This window comes from Bidens hawaiensis, unplaced genomic scaffold, assembly GCF_021521415.1.
Source record: "Bidens hawaiensis isolate Kalapana, Puna unplaced genomic scaffold, B.hawaiensis_p1.1 tig00004838_1, whole genome shotgun sequence".
NCBI lineage: Eukaryota > Viridiplantae > Streptophyta > Magnoliopsida > Asterales > Asteraceae > Bidens > Bidens hawaiensis.
The window spans coordinates 92,440-113,416 of NW_027491302.1; the positions used below are offsets into that span (position 1 = coordinate 92,440).

The following is a 20,977-nucleotide window of genomic DNA, read 5'->3' on the forward strand; positions in this document are numbered from 1 at the left end:
CTTCCGCACTTAATTTCATTTAAACGTTTTTATGGTTTGATTATAACTAATGATTCCTATCCTGTTAGTTCACACCCTCTGACGGTAAAACTCCGTTAGTGGAATTTGAGGGTGTGACAGATTGGTATCAGAGCCATTGGTTATAGTGAACTAGAAATTGCATGCATACTAGACTATAACCGCGACGACCCATTAGTTATAATGATACGCACTGCATATGTTTGTGTAGTCTTTGTTATCTTATCTCTTTACCTCTTTCACTCATACGCGCGCATACACGGCTTACCTGTAGGAATGTCGACGCCACCCTCATCATCATCCGATCCGATGACTCATGCTCATGGGAAGGAACCGCAGATACCTACCTCATCGCCACCTCGTGTAGTCCCGGAACTCGAATCTCCCGCACCGAAGAGGTATCGCTTATCCGGAGGCATGTACGAAGACGAAGTTAGCTGGGATGGGTACCCTAATATGATTAGGCGTATGGTTTATTGCGAACAAGTTCCCCCGTTACCCCACCCGAATCATCCTGCTTACCCCAACACCCTACCACCTATAACCGAACCTGTGGAGCGAGTTCTCGCAGCTGTTGTTTCTTGTTTGGAGCGTGATGTTGGTTACATGCGCTATACGAGAGCGAACGTATCCGGACTGTTAAAAGATGGAACCGAAACTAAAGAGGAAATTTCTCGCATGACAGCAGCAATGAAGGAAATGCAAGAGGCTAGTAATCAACAGATGAAAATTATGAGAAAGATGCAAGCCGAGATGATAGACTTGGGTTTTTAAGTCGTCCTGCGTGACGCAACTTTTGTCTTTTGGTTTTTACGCTTCCGCACTTAATTTCATTTAAACGTTTTTATGGTTTGATTATAACTAATGATTCCGATCCTGTTAGTTCACACCCTCTGACGGTAAAACTCCGTTAGTGGAATTTGAGGGTGTGACATTCTCCATGACGGTATTGCAAAAATGAGTTCCCCGATCACTAATAATAGCTCTCAGAATACCGAAACGAGTAAATAACTTCTTAAGGAACTTCACAACGACTCGTGCATCATTTGTGGCCAATGCTTGGGCTTCCACCCACTTTGACACATAATCAATCGCCATCAAAATATACTTATGACCATTCGATGTGGGAAACGGTCCCATGAAGTCGATGCCCCAAGCATCAAATATTTCAAGAATTTGTATGGGGTTTTGAGGCATCTCATTCTTGGATGAAATATTACCTGTTCTTTGGCACGCATCACATAGCTTCACAAATTATTCAGCATCTTTAACAATTGTCGGCCAATAGAACCCACTATCCAGCACCTTCTGAGTGGTAGCATGCGCACCATGATGACCTCCAGTCAACCCCTCGTGAACATGCTTTAAGATATCCCAACCTTCCTCTTTTGTCACACACCTCCTCAGAATCCGATCACCACCAATCTTAAACAAGAACGGGTCATCCCACACATACCTATTCACATCCCGGAAGAACTTCCTCTTTTGTTGCGTAGTCATACCCTCTAAAATAAAACCATTAGCCAAATAATTAGCAAAATAAGAGAACCATGACATACCTTGCTTCTCGGCCGCAACAAAATCGATCGACTCGTGAGGGAATGTATCTCCAATCTCCTCCTCACGCAACTCTTCTCTCCTCGAGTCCTCTAAACGGGATAGATGATCGGCCGCTACGTTCTCCGCACCCTACTTATCTTTGATCTCGATGTCAAACTCAGAAAGTAGAAGAATCCACCGTATAAGACGAGGCTTCGCATCTTTCTTCTGAAAGAGAAAACGCAAGGCTGCATGATCGGTAAAAATGGTGGTCTTTGAAAGCACGAGGTACGAGCGGAACTTGGCATATGCAAAAACAACGGCTAAAAGCTCCTTCTCGGTGGTGGTATAGTTCTCTTGGGCATCGTTCAACGTCTTGCTAGCATAATAGATGGAGTGCAAATGTTTATCTCTCCTTTGCCCCAAAACCGTTCCAACCGCATAATCACTAGCATCGCACATGAGCTCGAACGGCAAACTCCAATCGGGAGAACAAAGAATAGGAGCACTTACAAGCTTCTCTTTCAAATACATGAACGCCTTCACACACTCATCATCAAACACAAATGGCACATCTTTCTCGAGGAGTCGGGTCATCGGGCAGGTAATTTTGGAAAAATCTTTGATGAATCGCCGATAGAACCCTGCATGGCCCAAGAAACTCATGATCGCCTTCACATTCGTTGGTGGAGGAAGTCTACTTATAGTGTCAATCTTTGCCCGATCCACCTCAATACCATCTTTCGAGATCTTATGCCCCAACACAATCCCTTCAGTCACCATAAAATGGCATTTTTTTCAATTTAGCATCAACTTTGTCTCAATGCACCTCTTCAACATTTTCTCAAGATTAGCCAAACAATGATCGAAAGAATTACCGTAAACCGAAAAATCGTCCATAAACACCTCATGGATGTCTCTATCATATCTTGAAAGATGGCCACCATACAACGCTGAAATGTAGCCGGAGCGTTACATAGTCCAAACGGCATGCGACAGTACGCAAACGTGCCATGGGGACATGTGAAAGTCGTCTTCTCTTGGTCTTCCGGTGCAATGGGAATTTGAAAATAATCCGAAAAACCGTCAAGAAAACAATAGAACTGCTGACCTGCCAACCGCTCCAACATCTGATCAATAAACGGCAACGGGAAGTGGTCCTTCCGGGTGGCATCATTCAACCTCCGATAATCAATACATACACGCCAACCGGTAACCGTACGCGAAGGGATTAACTCATTCTTCTCATTCATCACCACGGTCATACCTCCTTTCTTCGGGACAACTTGAGTCGGGCTCACCCATGGAGAATCAGAAATCGGGTAAATCATCCCAGCATCCATCAACTTCAATACCTCCTTCTTCACCACCTCTTGTATATTTGGATTGAGACATCTTTGCGGTTGCACCACCGGTTTGTACTCGTCCTCCATTAAAATCCGGCTTGTGCAATAAGCGGGGCTAATACCTTGAATATCGGACAATCGCCATGCAATCGCCCCCTTATGCAACTTCAATACGTTTATCAACTTCGTCTTTTGTTCTTCTGTTAACTTGGAGGACAGAATAACGGGCAAGTTCGAGCCCTCATCAAGATAAGCATACTCTAAGTGTAACGGGAGTACTTTCAATTCTAACGGAGCGGGTTTCTCCACGGGACCCGCCTCACTCGCACAACTAATCTCATTTACCTCTATCATCTCGGGCAACCCCGAAATCTCAGTCAACTCATCACAAACCGAATCGTTCTCACATAACTCATCCTCACCCAAATCATCACAATCGACCAAACCATTAGTTCCCACGAGATCCGCACCACAAATGTAATCAAAACTTATCCATACCTGCAATAAAAGAGTTAATAAAATAAACCGAATGGCATGGACCACTGAAATCATCTTGATCACTTGGGTGCTTCATCGACCTCGCGACATCATAAGTAACATTCTCATCACCAACCCGAAGCGTGATATTCCCATCATACACATCGATAAGCGCCTTTGCGGTTCGTAAGAACGGACGACCAAGAATGATGGGAACCTTCTCGTCGGCTTCCATATCGAACACCACAAAATCAACTGGGAATACAAACTTATCCGCCTTCACTAGCAAGTTCTCAATAATACCTCGCGGATACTTAACCGAACGATCGGCCAACGATAAAGACATGCGAGTCGGTGTGAGCTCGCCTAACTCCAACTTCTCGTACAAAGAATACGGCATCAAATTAATACTCGCGCCCAGATCTGCCAATGCATGGCTCATCGCATCACTACCAAACAAAACTGGAATTGTAAACACACCCGGATCTGACAACTTCTCAGGTACACGGTTCAACACTACCGCCGAACAATCTCCCATGAGGGGAATCGATGACACCTCCCCCAACCTATCCTTCCTCTTCAACAGGTCCTTCAGAAACTTCGCGTACTTCGGCATGTGTTGGAGGGCTTCAATGAATGGGAGGTTGATCTTCAATTGTCGGAACATATCAAGAAAGTGCCCGTACTCCCGCGTATATTTCTGGTGTTTCGCGTGAGCGGGATCTGGGATACGAGCATGGTCAATCAAAGGTGATGGCCGGAGCTTCAACCGGCTTCTTCTCTATTGGCGGTGCAACTGGTGTGGTGTTCTACACTTTTACTGGTACTTCCATCTCGATCTCTTCATCCATCACCTCTTCATCTTCCACTTCAACTTCATTCCGTCGCACCACGGGACCCAAAATCCTACCGCTACGAGTAGTAATCGCCTTAATTTGAGCGGCCGGATTCTGCTGAGTAGATCCTGAAAGCTGTCCCTGAGGTCTTTCATTCAACTGTCGGGCAATATCACCAATGGTTCGCTGCATGTCGAGCATAGCTGATTGTTGATTCTTCAAAAGTAGATCATGGTCGCCAAGGGTCTTTTGAGTGATTTGATCTCTATTTAGGATTTGCTGCATCATTTCTTCCAATCTTCCCATACCACCACTTGAATCTTTCCCATTACTCGAACTTTGCTCATTAGAACTTCCACTGTTATACTGACCTTGATTTCGATTATAGGGAGCTTGGAAGCCAGGTGGCTCACCAGCCGGACGCCAATTCGAGTTACCTTGCCCTTGATTCTGATTCTGATTCTGATTCTGATTATGATTCTGATTCTTGTAGCTGTTCCAGTTATGATTGTTGTTGTTGTAAGCATTAGGGAACCTGTTCTAACCAGCCACAAAATCAACATCTTGATTATTCATCAGCGGGCAATCCAGCGTACCATGACCGCCCCTACACATCTCACACTTATCCACCTTAGTCTTTAACTCTTTTATCTCTCAGGTGAGATTCTCCAAAGCAGCAGCCATACCAGTATCCAGATTAACCTGGTGCACACCTCGAGCAGATGAGGGAGTACTGGTGACGGGATTGGAATTCCCGCCTCGTGGCTTCTTCGCGTACTCAGATTGCGCGAAACTTTCAAACATCTCGTTACACTCGGTCACGTTCTTTCTGTCCATCAGATTACCCCTAGCAGCTGTGTCAAACCTCGCCTGAGCCTTATAAGTAAGCTCATTATAAAACTTCTCAACAAAGGCCCAAGGGGTGAGACCATGTTGCGAACAACGAGACAGCAGATGCTGAAAACGCTCCCAAGCTTGGTAGTATGGCTCATCCGGCTCCATGTGGAAGGAGTGGATCTGATCACGGAGGCGAGAGGCCTTAGCAGGTGGGAAGTACTTCTTGAGGAATGCATTGTGAAGCACATCCCATATGGTGAATGTACCAGCATGTTGTGAATCGAGCCAAGTGGCGGCACGATCTAAGATTGTAAACGGGAACAAGTGAAGGAAGATCACATCCCGGTTAGCACCTTGCAAATTAAACGTTTTGAACACACGAGTAAGACGGTTGATGTGTGCCGGTGCATCTTCATCTTCACAGCCATGGAACTGATGGTGATTGGTGATATTGTTCATGACATAGGACAAGATCTGCCACGAGTAAGGGTTATTAATATCGGGGGCGACAATGGGTGAGTGATCTCCATGGAACCCTTCAAAAGCTTGTTCATATACGGTGCGGTTATTCTCAGCCATTGGAGCGGGTCTAGGACTTGGTGGTGGTGAATTTGCGGGTGAATTTGTGGGTGATGATTTCGGTGAAGTATCTATGGTGATTGGTTGCTTTTCTGACGAACTTGAACTTGACTCGGACTTCAACTGAGTAGGTTCAAAACAATTCAACGACAGTCCTTGCGAACGAAGTGTGGCATATACCTACAAAACGCACAAGACCGAGTAAGTAGTTTCAAATAAAACGAAAATAATAAAAACAAACTAATAATTAAAAACAAACTAGACTTAATTAGAATTCTACGACTCAAACAAAATGCAAACAAGTAGCACGTATGTAGCAAGTAGGTTCAATCAAAGCTAATAATGCAATTGCCAAGAGTTCCCCGGCAACGGCGCCAAAAACTTGATGTGCTTGAAGTAGTTTAATATTTATTAACTAAATTAAATAAAAATAAACACTAAGTAATACTCTAGACTCTCTAAAACTCAACTAAACTACTAACCGGCAAGTGAACTGATCAACTCTAGTAAAGTTAAGTAAGTCCGGATATCGAACCCACGAGACTCTTTAAATTACGTTTATTATCTAATTAGACTCGACTACAAGACACGACTTATTATTTATATTTGTTTGGGGGATTTTTATTTAAAATACTAATTTAATACTATGATTAAAAACTAATTAAGAAAACAAGTAATTTAAACGAAAACAAAGTTTGTTATTAAAATACGATGATGATGATGAGAAAACTACCTAGGCTAGACTCCCTTAAATTTCAGTAATGACGTGACTCGGGAAAATATTTAGTTATGGACTGTGATCGTAAAATAGACACTTAAAAGAAAACCCGAATAGTACCCCTGACCCTTCTCAAGAGAAAACCTATGGATTTCTAACAAATTTTAACGCACACCAGTATTAAAAATCAAGTTCGCTTACGGTCACCCAATTGTTTATAATTTAGTTCCTTTATACGAAATCCTACCTTACAGCGCATAAATCAAAGGCAATTTACTATACTTAATTGATTTGATAAACAATAATAAATAATCAACCCTAGACGGACTCCTTACGAAGAACTAAATCTAGCAAGATTAAATAGTAAAGACTTATCAATAATCTAGCACTTTACAGATTTTAGATTAGCAGCACACTTAGGTTTATTTAACAATATTATTCCTATGATCTTATCGCGAAATCAAATCATAAAATAATCAAGAACACAAAGTAATTGACCTAATAGTAATTATATCATATGACAAACAATAATCAAGGAAAACTATGGAATAAAACTCATCAAACAATCCTAAGCATTCATACGCATCAATTAATTATAGACAATCTTTTACTAAATCATAAAAACCATAACGTAAATAATCCCAAATCAAATCAAAATGTCAAGATAAGTTCATCATAAGCCTAGGCAGTCTATAACGTTTAGCCTAGCATCTTAAAATTAAACGAAATAAACAAGTAAGAATTCATGGCGATAAAATAATGAAAACGAAAGAAATAACAGATAGAACCCGTGTTCTTCGACTTCAACCAATATGCGCAACACCAGCTGATTCTTCGACTCCAAAGCTGCCGGAAACTCGTCTCGGTCGCCTCGGAACTCACCAAATTCGGATGGAAGATTAAGGTATGATTAATGGTGAGTTTAGGGGTATTTATATAGGCAACAAGGGTCCAAAATAGGTTAAGACGGTTACGAAACGAAGATTCTAGAAGTCTGGACACCGCCATACTACGCCGCGCTGCGCGGCGGGCCTCCCTCCCCGTCGCGCGGCGCACCGGCCCAAGGGGGGGTCTGGTTCGTTCTGCTGGTCCGGTTCACTTCCTGGTTCGGTCCGGTTCGTTTCCTGACGCGTCGGTTCTCCGGTTTGGCTCGTTTTTTGCCCTCTCACCGAAATTATAACCGGAAACCTAAAACATAAAACTAAGTTAGTAGTATACAAATCTTACGAGAAACCGACCAAAACTAATAAAAATATTAAATAAAATATACACGGGATTAACGAACAATAAACGTTATATCAATACCACATATACTTATATAACACATATACATAATCATTTATAATCGAATTCAGGTTTGCCATTTATCAACAACACGTAGACTTGTGTGTGTGACTCGTTACTAACTCACGTAAATATTATACATGACGTGTAAGATAATGGAGTTTGAGTTGACGTAGTTAATGTGAAAATGCAGGGTGTCACAATACCTGCGTTGCATAACTGATGAAAATAGTGGTGAAAGTAAGATGATTGTCACCAACGTCACTTCCCAAATTAGTCATTTGCAATGGTAGGACTAGTTCATCATGTTGCGGAGAACAGTCACATGAAGTACACATTGTTTTTCATTATCAATTAATAACGTGCACGCCTGACAAATTAATGGTAATGGTTGCGTCTTTAAGATGTTCCCTGACATCATCAAATATAGAATTAAGTCTCATAAGGAATGAATTAGTCTTTGTCACTCTTGTCTCTTCGTAATTGGAATATTTCAATGGAATATGCAGGAATAGTATACAAATCACTAAGTTTGTTCCAAATACATATGATCTTAGTGAAGTGTGTAGCAACATTATATTTCCTTGTGATATCTCACAAAGATTGCTTTTGAAACCGATAAAGTTGCTCACAATTAGCGTAGACTTGAGAAATCGATTCCATATTCAAAATATCAGTTGTGTTTATCACTCTTAGGGAAACCAAAAGAGATGACAACATATCAAAATGGAGAGAAGAAGATGAAACTGAATCAAAACTATATGAAATTCTATATATTCAAATTTGACTTAACAAATTGAAATTGAAATTGAAATTTAGTACTAGATTCAAATTCAAATTGACACAAACCAATGAATAATCGAATGGATTTGATTGAGGCGAATTGAAATAATTTAAACACACAAAAGGAACAAGATGGAGAATTGAAACAAATAAGATTGAAAATCAGTTGAGATCGATTAAAAGATACGCAAATTGAAATTGACTGAAATTAGAAAACAAACATTCGAACAAAAAGAGAAAACTAAGCTGACGAATCACATCAAATCAAATAAGATGAATAGGGTCAAAGATTTGCCCTAATACCATGTCTATTTGTGAGAAGTTAGGACTTCTGTTTATTTTCATCGATTCAAACAGGTTACAATTGTGTATGTATATACAAACGAACGACTAACTAACAAACAAAGTCAAATAACAGACAGCTATACGTATCAAACAAAGACCTAATCTTATCAACTTGGTATGGAAGATTCCTCATCTGCGATGCTCAAGAATGACCATCCGGATCAAACGTGTTGTAGTATCTGAATCAAACAACACCCTTATCAACATCTTTGCTGCGGATTACTAGCACTTCGTCAATAGTGAATTATGCTATCATATCACAGTATCAAACTCCATAGAAAGGTGGTTTTTACAATACGGCTTGGGCCTTCTCGGGCGCACATAGATACACATCGTTGACTAATAACTCATAACAAATAAATATAAGATTACAAAAAAAGTGATAATAGTAGGTCCCAATATTTTACAAAATGAGAAATAAAACTATAAAAATATACCTTGAATTTATCTTTAGACACGTGTAAAGATAGTAGATGGGTGAATGGCTATATATGTTATCTAAGAATGTTGAAAGGATAGCCATGACCATGAGCCATGGATCAAACCCTTAGCCTGACAGCCTCATGGAATTTGTGGCCAACTTAGCACCCCCGTGAACCATTTGGGTCCCATTTGCACCCTTTGGCGAATACCCGCAATCCCGCTAACATGCCAACAAAATAACATATAATTATTAAAGTTGGAAATGACAAATGACTATAATATACCATTAAGTTTACCTTTCTAATTATTTGATGCTAATATTCTTTTCTATTTACATAACAAAATTCAGAAATGATACATCATACAAGCTGAACTTTTGGTCTGTTACTTCCGAAGCTTTTTTCAAAAGAGTTTAACAGGTCATGCGTGGTAATTTATCAACGTTAAAGATCTATAATTTTGTTTTCAGTACGACCTATTTTACCATTCAAAAGGAAGTGTTGACGCAGCTTATTGTCCGGTTGCTCACATTTGTTTAGTATTAATATAATGTCATTATTTTATATATCAAGTAAGTCAAATAAAATAAAAATAGTCGAATAAAAGTAGTCAAAAAGAAAATATGGCTAAATTGCCTTTCATAAAATGAACGGAAGGTGATGTAGTTTCATAAATATGTTAATGATTTAGGGGCTGTACAAGATTGTCATACAGTCCAAATATATTATTATTGTATGATTTGAGTATATTAAAATTAACCAGTTACTTAATTTGAGTCGAAATACTCAGTTATTTATTACTACAAATTATATAATCCAACTAAATTATATAATAAAATATAGTTTTTTAACAAGGGACACATTCACATTCCCTCTGCCAGTTTAGTTTGGAGTTATCCTGGCTTTTGCATGACTCACATAATGAATCCAAGTCTCGTGAACTTCCTTCCCCTATAAATAAATTCAAATCCTCTTTCTTCAGCAGAAGATCGAATCACACAATTTCCAACATGTGTTCATGGGTTTCTTCATTCATTCTGCTTGTCGGCTTATGTTTCTCCCTCAACGATGTCTCCGGTGCAAGACACCACCACTCTGCCGCCATTCTTACCGGAACTGTGTACTGTGACACTTGCTTCCCACAACAAGTACCCAAGTCCACCATCTCAGGTTCGATCTTCTACTTTACCTTGAGCTCTTTTTATATATATATATATATATATATATATATATATATATATATATATATATATATATATATATATATACTTTTGTTTTGTTTAATTTTTGTAAACGAAGTTTAAAAATTATTATATATTATATATAACTTTTATTTATCTTTTAAGTTGGTTTATTAGTTAATTATTATTCCTTGGTGTAATTGAAGTGTGTATCATGTTGCTTGGCTAGCTAGCCATTAGCCAATTGCTAGTCTTGCATTTTCGTTCATGACTGAAATTGATCGTTGTTGTTGTTGTTTGTAGTACTAGAACAATTATTAAAATATTATCATTATTATTATTTGATCATAGCTCTATTATTATTATTATTATTATTATTATTATTATTATTATTTTCTGCAAACATATATGGTTTTAAGTAATTAAATACACAAGAATTATTATTCAACATTATTATTTGTTTCTATGAATTCGCTATGTGAATCGGTATATATAAAATTAATCTACAAAATGTCTAAGGAGCTATAATAATTGTTACAGTTTAAATCTAAAGTTAGTACAATAAAAAAAATGAAGTAGCTTAATAGAAATTTCTTTAATTCAAACTATAGATCAAATAATCACTTTTCTGTGCATGTTATTTATACATTTATTTGTACATTAATTTATTATGTTACTTTTTTTATTTGAACTTAACACTCAATCTTATTAATCATGTGTTAAATCATTTGTGTAGGGGCGACGGTGGCGGTGGAATGCGGTAGAGACGGTGAAAACCCGAGATTCCACAAAGAAGTCAAGACGAACGACAAAGGCGAGTTCGAAGCTAAACTACCAGGTTACGTCGGAGAAAACCTAGAGAAAGTTAAAGGATGTTCAGTTAAACTAATCAGCAGCAGCCAACCATATTGCGCGGTGGCCGCCACCGCCAACGCCACCTCATCCGATATCCATTTCAAGTCAAAGAAAGCCGGAACTCACATTTTGTCAGCCGGATTCTTCACATTCAAACCACAACTATGCAACGAGAAAAACGCCATAAAACAAGACTTACCACCGTTACCTATAGGTGGAAGTATGCTTCCTCCGCTTCCGGTTCCGGATATACCCATTCCGCCAGTAGTTCCGCAGCTTCCACCGATCCCCGGAGTTCCACCGCCACCCAATACACACCCAACACCATCAAAATCTACCCTCTCCGATCAAAAAACATTCGGGTTTCCGTTTCCACCGAACCCGTTTCAACCGCCAACACTCCCGCCACTCCCGTTCACGCCAGCACCGCCATCAGTGATTCCGCCTGTCTTTCCGACACCACCGCCAGCGCCTTTGTTCCCACCGCTACCATTGCCACCAGTACCGACTTTGATTCCGTCACCACCGCCACCGCCACCGCCCGCGTTCCCGATTCCTCTACCTCCCTTGCCTACGTTACCTCCGATTCCAGGAGTCCCTCCCGGGCCGCCATCATCCCGGCCTTGACTTAATAACATTAGTGTTATTGTTTAATTATGTTTTGAAGTAAGTTTTTTGTACACGTGTTATGTTGTTTTTATTATATATGACGCTTACTGATATCCATGAATAAATTTTACATTGAAAAAACTTGGTGGTATCATGATCATGTATGTTACTTAGCGATTTTGAGACTAATTGAGTGGCAGAAGTGGTAGTTGCACAAGAAACGGCGAAAGAGAACACATCACGTACCCTCTAAATCAACTGCTAAATTTATCCGAGTCTGTTATGAGATTGCGAAACACCTTTACTACACAGTGTGTAAATACTAATAATAATATTAATATTGGTACAAATATTGATAATATTAAAAATATGGGGCATGTTGGTGAAACCAAGGCACTGACAAAACTCAAGTATTGTCGTCCCAAGCGTTGAGGTGGTAAGTCGACTCGAATTCGGTCACGCTCATTACGATACCGGTACCTGAAAAATGTCGTGGACCAATAAAATGTTGCAAAGTAGCCAAATAAGGACACCAAACTTGTCTTTTATGCTTTCAATAATATGATTAATAATATTAATAAAAAATAAGAAAAAAATTAATTGTTTTTACATAGTGAAAAATGATGCGACTAATATATTATAAAATGTTAAAGAAAAATAGCAACTGATTTAAAATGTGGTTTGTATGGCTAATTTATATTTGTACAATTAAGTTTTCTTTTCATTTAATCTAAGAACCGGTAAATGTCTCCGTGCGTTGCGGCTGGAAGGTTGATGCACGTTAGCTCGCATGTCAGGGTAGGGATGTTGATAAAACATACTGTTAATAAGGTTTCTTCGCGCAGTACAGTAACTCTATTTTGAATAAAATTTATATCGAAACATAGGTAGAAATAGGGTTGTCTTTATAAAAAAGTAAGTTGTCATGAAGAAAACAAAAATATATTATATTCACACGTGTTTTGGTCATGCATTGTGTGTGCTCGGTATTGAATTAAATTTATATGAAGACATACATAGAGATAGTGTTGTTTGTATTCAACTTTAGACTAGCATTATGTTGTAAAAAAACTAAAAAGCATATTATATTTGATTCAGATCGGTTAATGTAAATTAAAATCAGTATGTCACAATTGTATATTCAGAATTTAAGAAAAAATAGTGTTTTAAATAAAACTGGGTCTTGAAGATGGTAATGTATAGGCATAGATACTTTTTGATTATAAGTTATAGTATTAGTTATTACAAAATGATTTTAAGTAAACATCAAAAGAGTTTATCTTTATCCACCAAACGAATTCCTATCCCATGTTACTCGGATGTCATTGGCTATTTCATTCTTTTGTCACCTTCGTCACAATCTGTGCATAGAAGGGTTTTGTTAGATAAATATTTGAGGCTGATCATTGTTAAGTGTGTTAGATTGCAAAATTTACTGCTTCGTAAACAATTTTTACTAAGCTTGAATAACCTCGGTCCAAATAGTGTTACAACGGCAATTAAAGGAATTAGAATATTAATCATATGCTAACAGAAACTTGCAGCAGTACACAAAAAGTTGCTAACTTAATTCTATTTAAAAAGAGTTGAAAATGACATACATCTTTCATTCAATTTGAGAATCCTAAATGCATTACTAATTATACTTCCAATCAATTTCCTGAATCAAAATTACATGTAAAATCACATGTTTGAAACTCGACTAATCCGATCCTGTTAACCCGAAACCCGACTCACCCGAACCTTAATGGGGTTGGTTTGTGGGTGAGTTTTTTTTAAGTCCGACTAACCCAATCCGGTTAACCCGAATGGGTTGACCCAATTAACAGCACTAATTACTGTGTATTGTGTTTTTGGTTATATCTGCTTCGTCATTTTCGTTTAGAATTATAGGTATTTTAAGCACGTTTATGTCTTTTGGCAAGTCAACTCTACCGTTAAGAGAATAAGATATGTGTATGGCACCAAATAACAAAAAACTTGAGCCTCCAATGAGAGAATGAATGATAATCATAGAGCATTAGTATTATGTAATATGAATAAGAGAATCAGAAGAGATCGCTTACATGACAGTCCACAAAGATCTTTTGGTATTTTGCTATCCATTTTTTTATAATCCTTGTATCGGCTGAGGCTTTAAACGTGCTTTGATGTCGCAGATGCGTATTGAGTTCAGTGCCATGTAATTTCTGTAATATTATTTTGCAACCTGTTAGTTTAAGTGACTTCGTTTGCAAAGTAAGTGATCGTAGCAAAAAATGCATACAGCGTATCTTTGTGTCTACAATTTGTGTATGTTATCATAGACTTTTATCAAACAACTCCAGACTCAGATCATCATCACAATTGCATTCCGACAAACGTCCGTTTTATGTGTAAGCCAAAGAATACAACAAATGAAGTACAAAGTACAACTCACTCCATACAAACGTTTAAGCACCATTGTGAAGGAACAACACAAACGTGAGTTACAACCAAACTTGAAAAAAGGCTATGAATAGTATCATGGCTGCAACAAAAATTGCCACACCAAAAACCAAACCATGTTTTTAAACAAAAGTTGCCATGCCAAACACTGAATCATCATCACAGCCACAAACCAACTTATCAAATCAAATTACCCCCAATATGTGTTTCGCCAACGCCATAGACGGCTAGGGTTTCCACCCATTAGCATCTTATCTTAGCTGTGGTGAATAGAGCCACAAAGAAGTAGTTTTAAATTCAGGTTTCGACCAATTAACATCTAATCAAAGACCCGATGAATGAAACCACAAATAACCCAGATTCATCAATAATAACAGTACATGCCAGTAGAGACATCACAGAGAAGCTCAGGACACCATGACTGTCTCAACTGCAGCAGCGACACACAATCACAGACCATATCAAACAGATAAAAGAACATCACATAAATAACTTGTTACCTTGCAACGCCGGAATAAAGCGAACGCATGCAACGACACCAATCGTCGTCGCCTCCAAAATCGAAGCCAGCAACAAACAACGGAGATCGTAAGGGAAAGCAGATTCCCAAGCCGTTATACCTCTGTCAACAGCCGCTACCAATTATTCCGAAATTAAAGATAACGGAAGGTGTAAGCCAAAGGATAGAATGGAATAGGTACATATCACTATGCGCACAATACAAATGCTAAAGCATTCTTGTAAAAGGAACAGTAGATTAGTGTGTGTTTAACAAGTTGTAATTTAAAATATATAATAACTAGTTATTCACTCGCGCGTTGTGAAACAAAATCGGTGGTTAAAACCCGGACGTTGTTGCGACGTGTCACTACGAATTTGGCTCGTACGTTGCTGATGTGCTAAAAGTAGTTATATGAAAACACATTAATCTAGACACTAAGTAATAAATTCTAGACTCTTAAACTTAACTAAACTACTAACCGGCAAGTGAACCGATCGACTCTAGTATAGCTAAGTAAGTCCGGATATCGAACCCACAGGACTCTTTAAATTACGTTAACTAGCTAAATTTAGACTTAACTACAGACACGACTATTTATCTATTATTATTAGGGGGTTTTACTTAAAAACTAAAATTAAACTAATTAATAAAACTAAAGACTTAAAAACGACTTAACCCTGGACTTAATTCAAATGATGACAAGATAACTACCTAGGCTAGAATCCCCTAAATTTCAGTTATCAATTAACCTGGGATAATACTTAGTTATGGAACCGGGATCGTGAAATAGACACCTAAGATAAAACCCGAACAGGACCCCTGACCCTTCTCAAGAGACACCTATGGGTTTCTAATAAGTTTTAACGCACACCAGTATTATAAATCAAGTTTCCTTACGGTCACATAATTATTTACAAACTAGTTCCTTTATATGAAATCCTGCCTTACAGGGCGGAAATCAAAGGCAGTTTAATATATTCAATTGACTCGATAGACAAAGTTAATCAGTCAAAACATAGACGGACTCCTTACGAAGAACTAAATCTAGCAATCCTGATCAACAAAGATCTATCAATAACCTAGCACCTTACAGCTATTTAGATTAGCAGCACACTTAGGTTTATTTGATTAAATAATATTATTCCTATGATCTTATTCAAAATCAATCATAAAATAGTCAAAGACACAAAGTAAATTACCTAACAGGAACCTATTATAATGACAAACAATATTCAAGGCAACTATGGAATAATAAAACTCAACAAACAATCCTAAACACACACATGCATCAATTTAATATAATTAAATCTTTTACTAGTTCATAAAACCATAACGATAAATAAATCCCAAGTCAAAATCAAACATCAACAAAGGTTCATCATAAGCCTAGGCAGTCTAAGGTTTTAGCTAACAACCATACTCAAGACCAAAAGATAATAAATATGTTCAAACAATAAATTCATGATGAAAACAATAGATTCAAACCGAATTATAAGGATGTTTGGATGAGTAGGTGTTGAACCCGGACACTCTCTACTTAAACCAAAGTGCTAGCTCTCTCTTTTTCCTCCTTGCCTTCTTTAAACAATAATAATAATGTGCCGTAAAAAATCAAACCTTACGGCAGCCTCTCCACTTAATTTTTTTGTTCCGCTTCCTCATCGGAAATAATGAGGTTTTATTTAGTTCTGTAGCCGCCTCCAATTGTGAGCCACCAGCCCATATTCTTTTCTTTCGGCCCAATCCACTAAGATGAATTATTTGTTTGTTGTTATGGTCCACTCATCATGTACACGTAATATATGCCTGATTGCGAAAATTGACACATGAACAACAATTATATAATCATTCATTTGAACTGAAGTAATTTAAATCAACTAGTGCATTCATGTTTAGCACTCCTTTATTTTACTCAAAACTATTATTAGGATAAATAATAGAATATACCAATATTGTATAATGTACGGAACAAATGTGACTTAAATAAAATAAACCGATCAGTAGTGTTATTATTAAGTTGATTCACTAGTTTTAGCTCGTTGTCTCAAGTTTTAGTAAAAGCACCCAATTTTAGCTTATTATCTCTTAGAATCTTAAACACCCACGTATGAACCAACAAAGAATAATATTCAATAAAAACTTGGCTCAAAAGCACTTAAAAGTGTTGGTAATAATATGTATATTTTAGGCCACATCAGTTGCAGCTAAACAGCGTTGGTAAATCCCGAGCGTTAAAACTCAAAAAAAATAAATTTGTTTAATAAAATTATACAATGATTAACTTATAAAAAATTAAAAAAATTCAAAATGATGTTTATTTGGTTAGGAAAACTCGGTGGGGGTAAGACCCAAGCGTTGTTTTGGGCCTTGAGGCAATAACAACACGTGAATTCGGTCGGACTCGGTTGCATTTGTTACGGTAACGGAAGTAATAAATAAATATTAAAAATTGAGGTGGACCAATGGGCGTCAGTCAGTAAAATTCAGTCGTTGATAAAAACCGAGCATTGTTGGTGCCGACCATTGAGGAGGTGAGTCTACGTAAATTCGACCCTACGGCGGCGAGTTGGCACAAATTTGGTCAGTGGCGGTTACATTTATTATGGTATCATAATTAAAACAAAACGGCAAAAAATATTAAATTGAGGTGGATCAATGGGTGACGTCGGTTGGTAAAACTCGATTGTTGGTAAAATGTGAACGTTATTGATCTTGGGTGTTGAGGCTATGAGTCTACTCAAAATCAGTCGGTTTCCATTATGTTTGTTATGATACTAGATTCAAAACAAAGAAAAACCAAAATAGCAAAAAATAAAACAAATTAGCATGGTCCAATACCATGATGCCATTTGGCCCAATCGTAGGATTGTGGCACCAAGAATCTTAATTATACTATAGTAATAATTTGTAAAAGAAAAATAATATATGTTAAAAAGTTAATTATAGAAATTACAAAGATATTAAATCGACTTGAAGATGAATGAAGTTAATCTTCAAAATGAATATCTATTATGGAGAGGTATTTAACTTGAAAGTTACATAACTATCCTTGAAAATTGAAAAAGCCTTGCAGATGTATGAAGAACTAACTGGTTTATTTCTAATACTATTTCATGAATAGTGTTATTACGAGATAACTATAATTTGATTTTTAATATATATATATATATATAATTTAAGAATGGAATGCGGTTTTCTTTCCATTATTTTATCTAATGGAATATAGTTTTCTTTCCATTCAACCTAAAAAAGGAATATAATAAAGGTCTGTGGGTGGAATCAAAGTGGGAGTTTGGAAGGAATGTCTGAGAATTCTTATTAAACGGTTAATTCATTTCGAATAATCAGAAATATTTCTTTTCATTCCTATTATTGGTGTATTTGGGTCTCCTAAACATTATTAGTCTCTTTGCAATTTGAATGGTATTCAACTAGCTCATCAATCTTATAAAAGAATTTCATGGACACTAGAGTTGGTATGGATTACATGGACGCCGCCATAGTTGGTACGGATTTCCCGGACACCGCCATAGTTGGTATGTCACTTTTTCTTTCACTATAAATAAATATACACATGCTTTTCAGTTTATCAAAAGTTATATTTCAATGGTGTAGTTTCTACGGACCAGCTTCGTCGCCATCATTCGCTCAGTCTTACGCATCTGCGGCAGCCGCATTATAGAATTGAAAATGATGACGATGATAATGACGATGAAGGTAAAGATGACATTGTGGAGAAAGACCATCATGGTGGTCAATGCCACATGTGTAATGAACAGAGCTAAATTAACTTTTTGTTGGAGTAACTCCACCCACAACGAAGCATATATCGCCCTCGGAATTCATGACAATTTGTGTACTTCCATTTTCACTAGCATCACTTCCGGTGTAGTGAGCAGCTGATCCAGAGTTAGAACATGAAGAAATTTTCCCCCCACACATAGAAGGATCCTAAACCTGATCACTCACGGCTGCCATTCTCTTCATGTTCATCTCGTATCCTTTAAGTCTATTGACTGCGTTTTCCGGTTCATACGTCTCAAAGTCCTTGTCATCTCTGATCATGACTGTGTACATTTCCCATTTCGGTGGAAGTGCATCTAGAAGCTTTTCAACTTTCTCTGTCTCATCGATTATGATATCAAAATTGTCAAGTTCAGTCATGAGATGATAGTAGCGAGTGATGATATCATCCAACGTTTCGTTTTTCATATACTTGAAAACTGAAAACTGAGTTTTTAACAACCTGGACTTCGAGTTTATTATGGACGCATTTCCTTCATATCTACTTTCCAAGGCATCCCACATATCTCTTGCTGTTTTGTATTTCTTAAAAGTATGTAGAATTTCTTGAAGTAAAGCCATTGTTATTGCAGCCAAAGCCTTTCGCCTTGTTCCATTTGAATATACTTCTTAAGTTGTTCTCTTCCTTCAAACGTGGTTGTAGGTGGTATGTAGCCATCTTGAATGCATACCCACATCTTGGCATCTTGCCACTTGGTGTACTGTTCAAACCTTTCTTTCCATTGTACAAAGTTCGTTCCTCTTAGAAACTTAGGTGCCTTAGTCGTGGAACCTGACTCAACTTCTATCTTAACCAGTTCAGTTATGTTTAAAGATGTCATATTAACCACTGAAAATTAATTAACCCTTTCCTTTTTTTTAAATACAACAAAACTAACAAATAAACCTATGAAGTACTGACACACCTAAATGCACCAACACTAACCCTTATAATATTTGTGAAGGTTATGGTGACAAACCCTTATAATTTCTGTGAATGAATATGTACCAAGTACAGTATGTAAAATAAGAAAGTGTGTATGTATGTATGTATGAAAGATTGATAGATTAAGTATGGAATGTATATCTCCGGATATGCATGTGAAAGATGGTGAATGTATAAATGTGGCATGTTAAACTAGAACTCACTCAGCGAAGCTGACTTTTAGTATGCACGCACGTAAATAGATTGAAGTAACTAGCTTGAGCAACACACATGGCAGAAGAGTAAAAAAGCTAACATCTGAAGAAAGAAATTGTTGTGATGTTTGAACTTAAAAGATACGCTTGAATGTTTATTTAAATTAGAGTTAAGTGTCATTTTAGTACCCATGGTTTGTTTAATTACGCAACTTTAGTACCGTATTTAAATTTATTGCAAATGACTACCTCGTTTTTCTAAAACTTGCAATTTTAGTACTTTTTCTAACCCCGTCTATTTTTTCCGTTAAGTCAAGGGTAAATTAGTAACTTCGATTATTTTATTTATTTTCTCTTTTGAGCTAAGTGTCATTTTCATACCTGTGGTTTCTTCTATTACGCAACTTTAGTACCTTTTTTTGAATTTATTGCAACTAGATACTTTGATTAGTTTTGGGTAGATATGCAAACCAAGTGAGGCATTACATATTACAAATACATGACTTAAGATGAAAAATAACCATGAAATGTATAACATATTTTTTAGCCTTCTGTTCTTAATTGTCAATTTACTTATAGTAGCTTAAGATCCGAGTTCATCTTAGCCATTTTACTTGCATTTTCTTTATGTGCATTGATTTTTTTTTTCAAAAGTTCGGGAATGATAACAGTAGCGCGGGGAGGGGAGTTGATCTGTTCATTTAGGGTTAGAGGTGATATTTTAATTGTAATATGTAACGCCTCTCTTGGTTTGTTTGTCTATCCAAACTAATCAAAGTATCTAATTGCAATAAATTAAAAAAAAAAGTACTAAAGTTGCGTAATTGAAGAAATCACAGGTATGAAAATGACACTTAGCTCAAAAGAGAAAATAAATAAAATAATCAAAATTACTAATGCACCCTTGACTTAACGGAAAAAATAGACGGGTTAGAAAAAAGTACTAAAATTGCAAGTTTTAGAAGAGTGAGGTAGTCATTTGCAATAAATTCAAAGACGGTACTAAAAAGTTGCGTAATTGGACAAACCATGGGTACAAAAATGCACTTAACTCTTTAAATTAAGAATACTGAATGAATCGTTGATGTTTTTACTATTCTGTGAAAGTTTTAATTAACTATGATTTTAAAATTGTGTTTATGAGTAAATTCAACACCAAGGTAAGGCTGTCGGGTCGGGGGCCTTGCAGTTCATTCAATTTAATACCCTTTGTTGGTATCAAAGCGCCAAGGGGTTATGGAATACAAGCGATACACTCAACAACACCGTTATATGATGCATTGCCCTTATTGCGAC

The 20,977-nt window shown here is 37.2% G+C and overlaps 2 protein-coding genes across 2 annotated transcripts; one reads left to right on the forward strand and one right to left on the reverse strand.

Annotated features, from left to right (window-relative positions):
• Positions 1-1,272: 1,272 nt before the first annotated feature.
• Positions 1,273-3,996, reverse strand: LOC143628152 (uncharacterized). Its single transcript, XM_077097812.1, has 5 exons — positions 3,544-3,996; positions 2,825-3,401; positions 2,071-2,327; positions 1,578-1,707; positions 1,273-1,523 (listed from the first exon to the last, which is right to left on the reverse strand). The coding sequence occupies exons 1-5, from the start codon at positions 3,994-3,996 to the stop codon at positions 1,273-1,275; spliced, it is 1,668 nt and encodes a 555-aa protein (XP_076953927.1).
• Positions 3,997-10,144: 6,148 nt separating this feature from the next.
• On the forward strand, positions 10,145-11,847 carry LOC143628170 (uncharacterized). The gene is made up of 2 exons (XM_077097821.1): positions 10,145-10,354; positions 11,102-11,847. Exons 1-2 carry the CDS (start codon positions 10,195-10,197, stop codon positions 11,845-11,847), a joined length of 906 nt encoding a protein of 301 aa, XP_076953936.1. The 5' UTR covers positions 10,145-10,194.
• Positions 11,848-20,977: the final 9,130 nt, after the last annotated feature.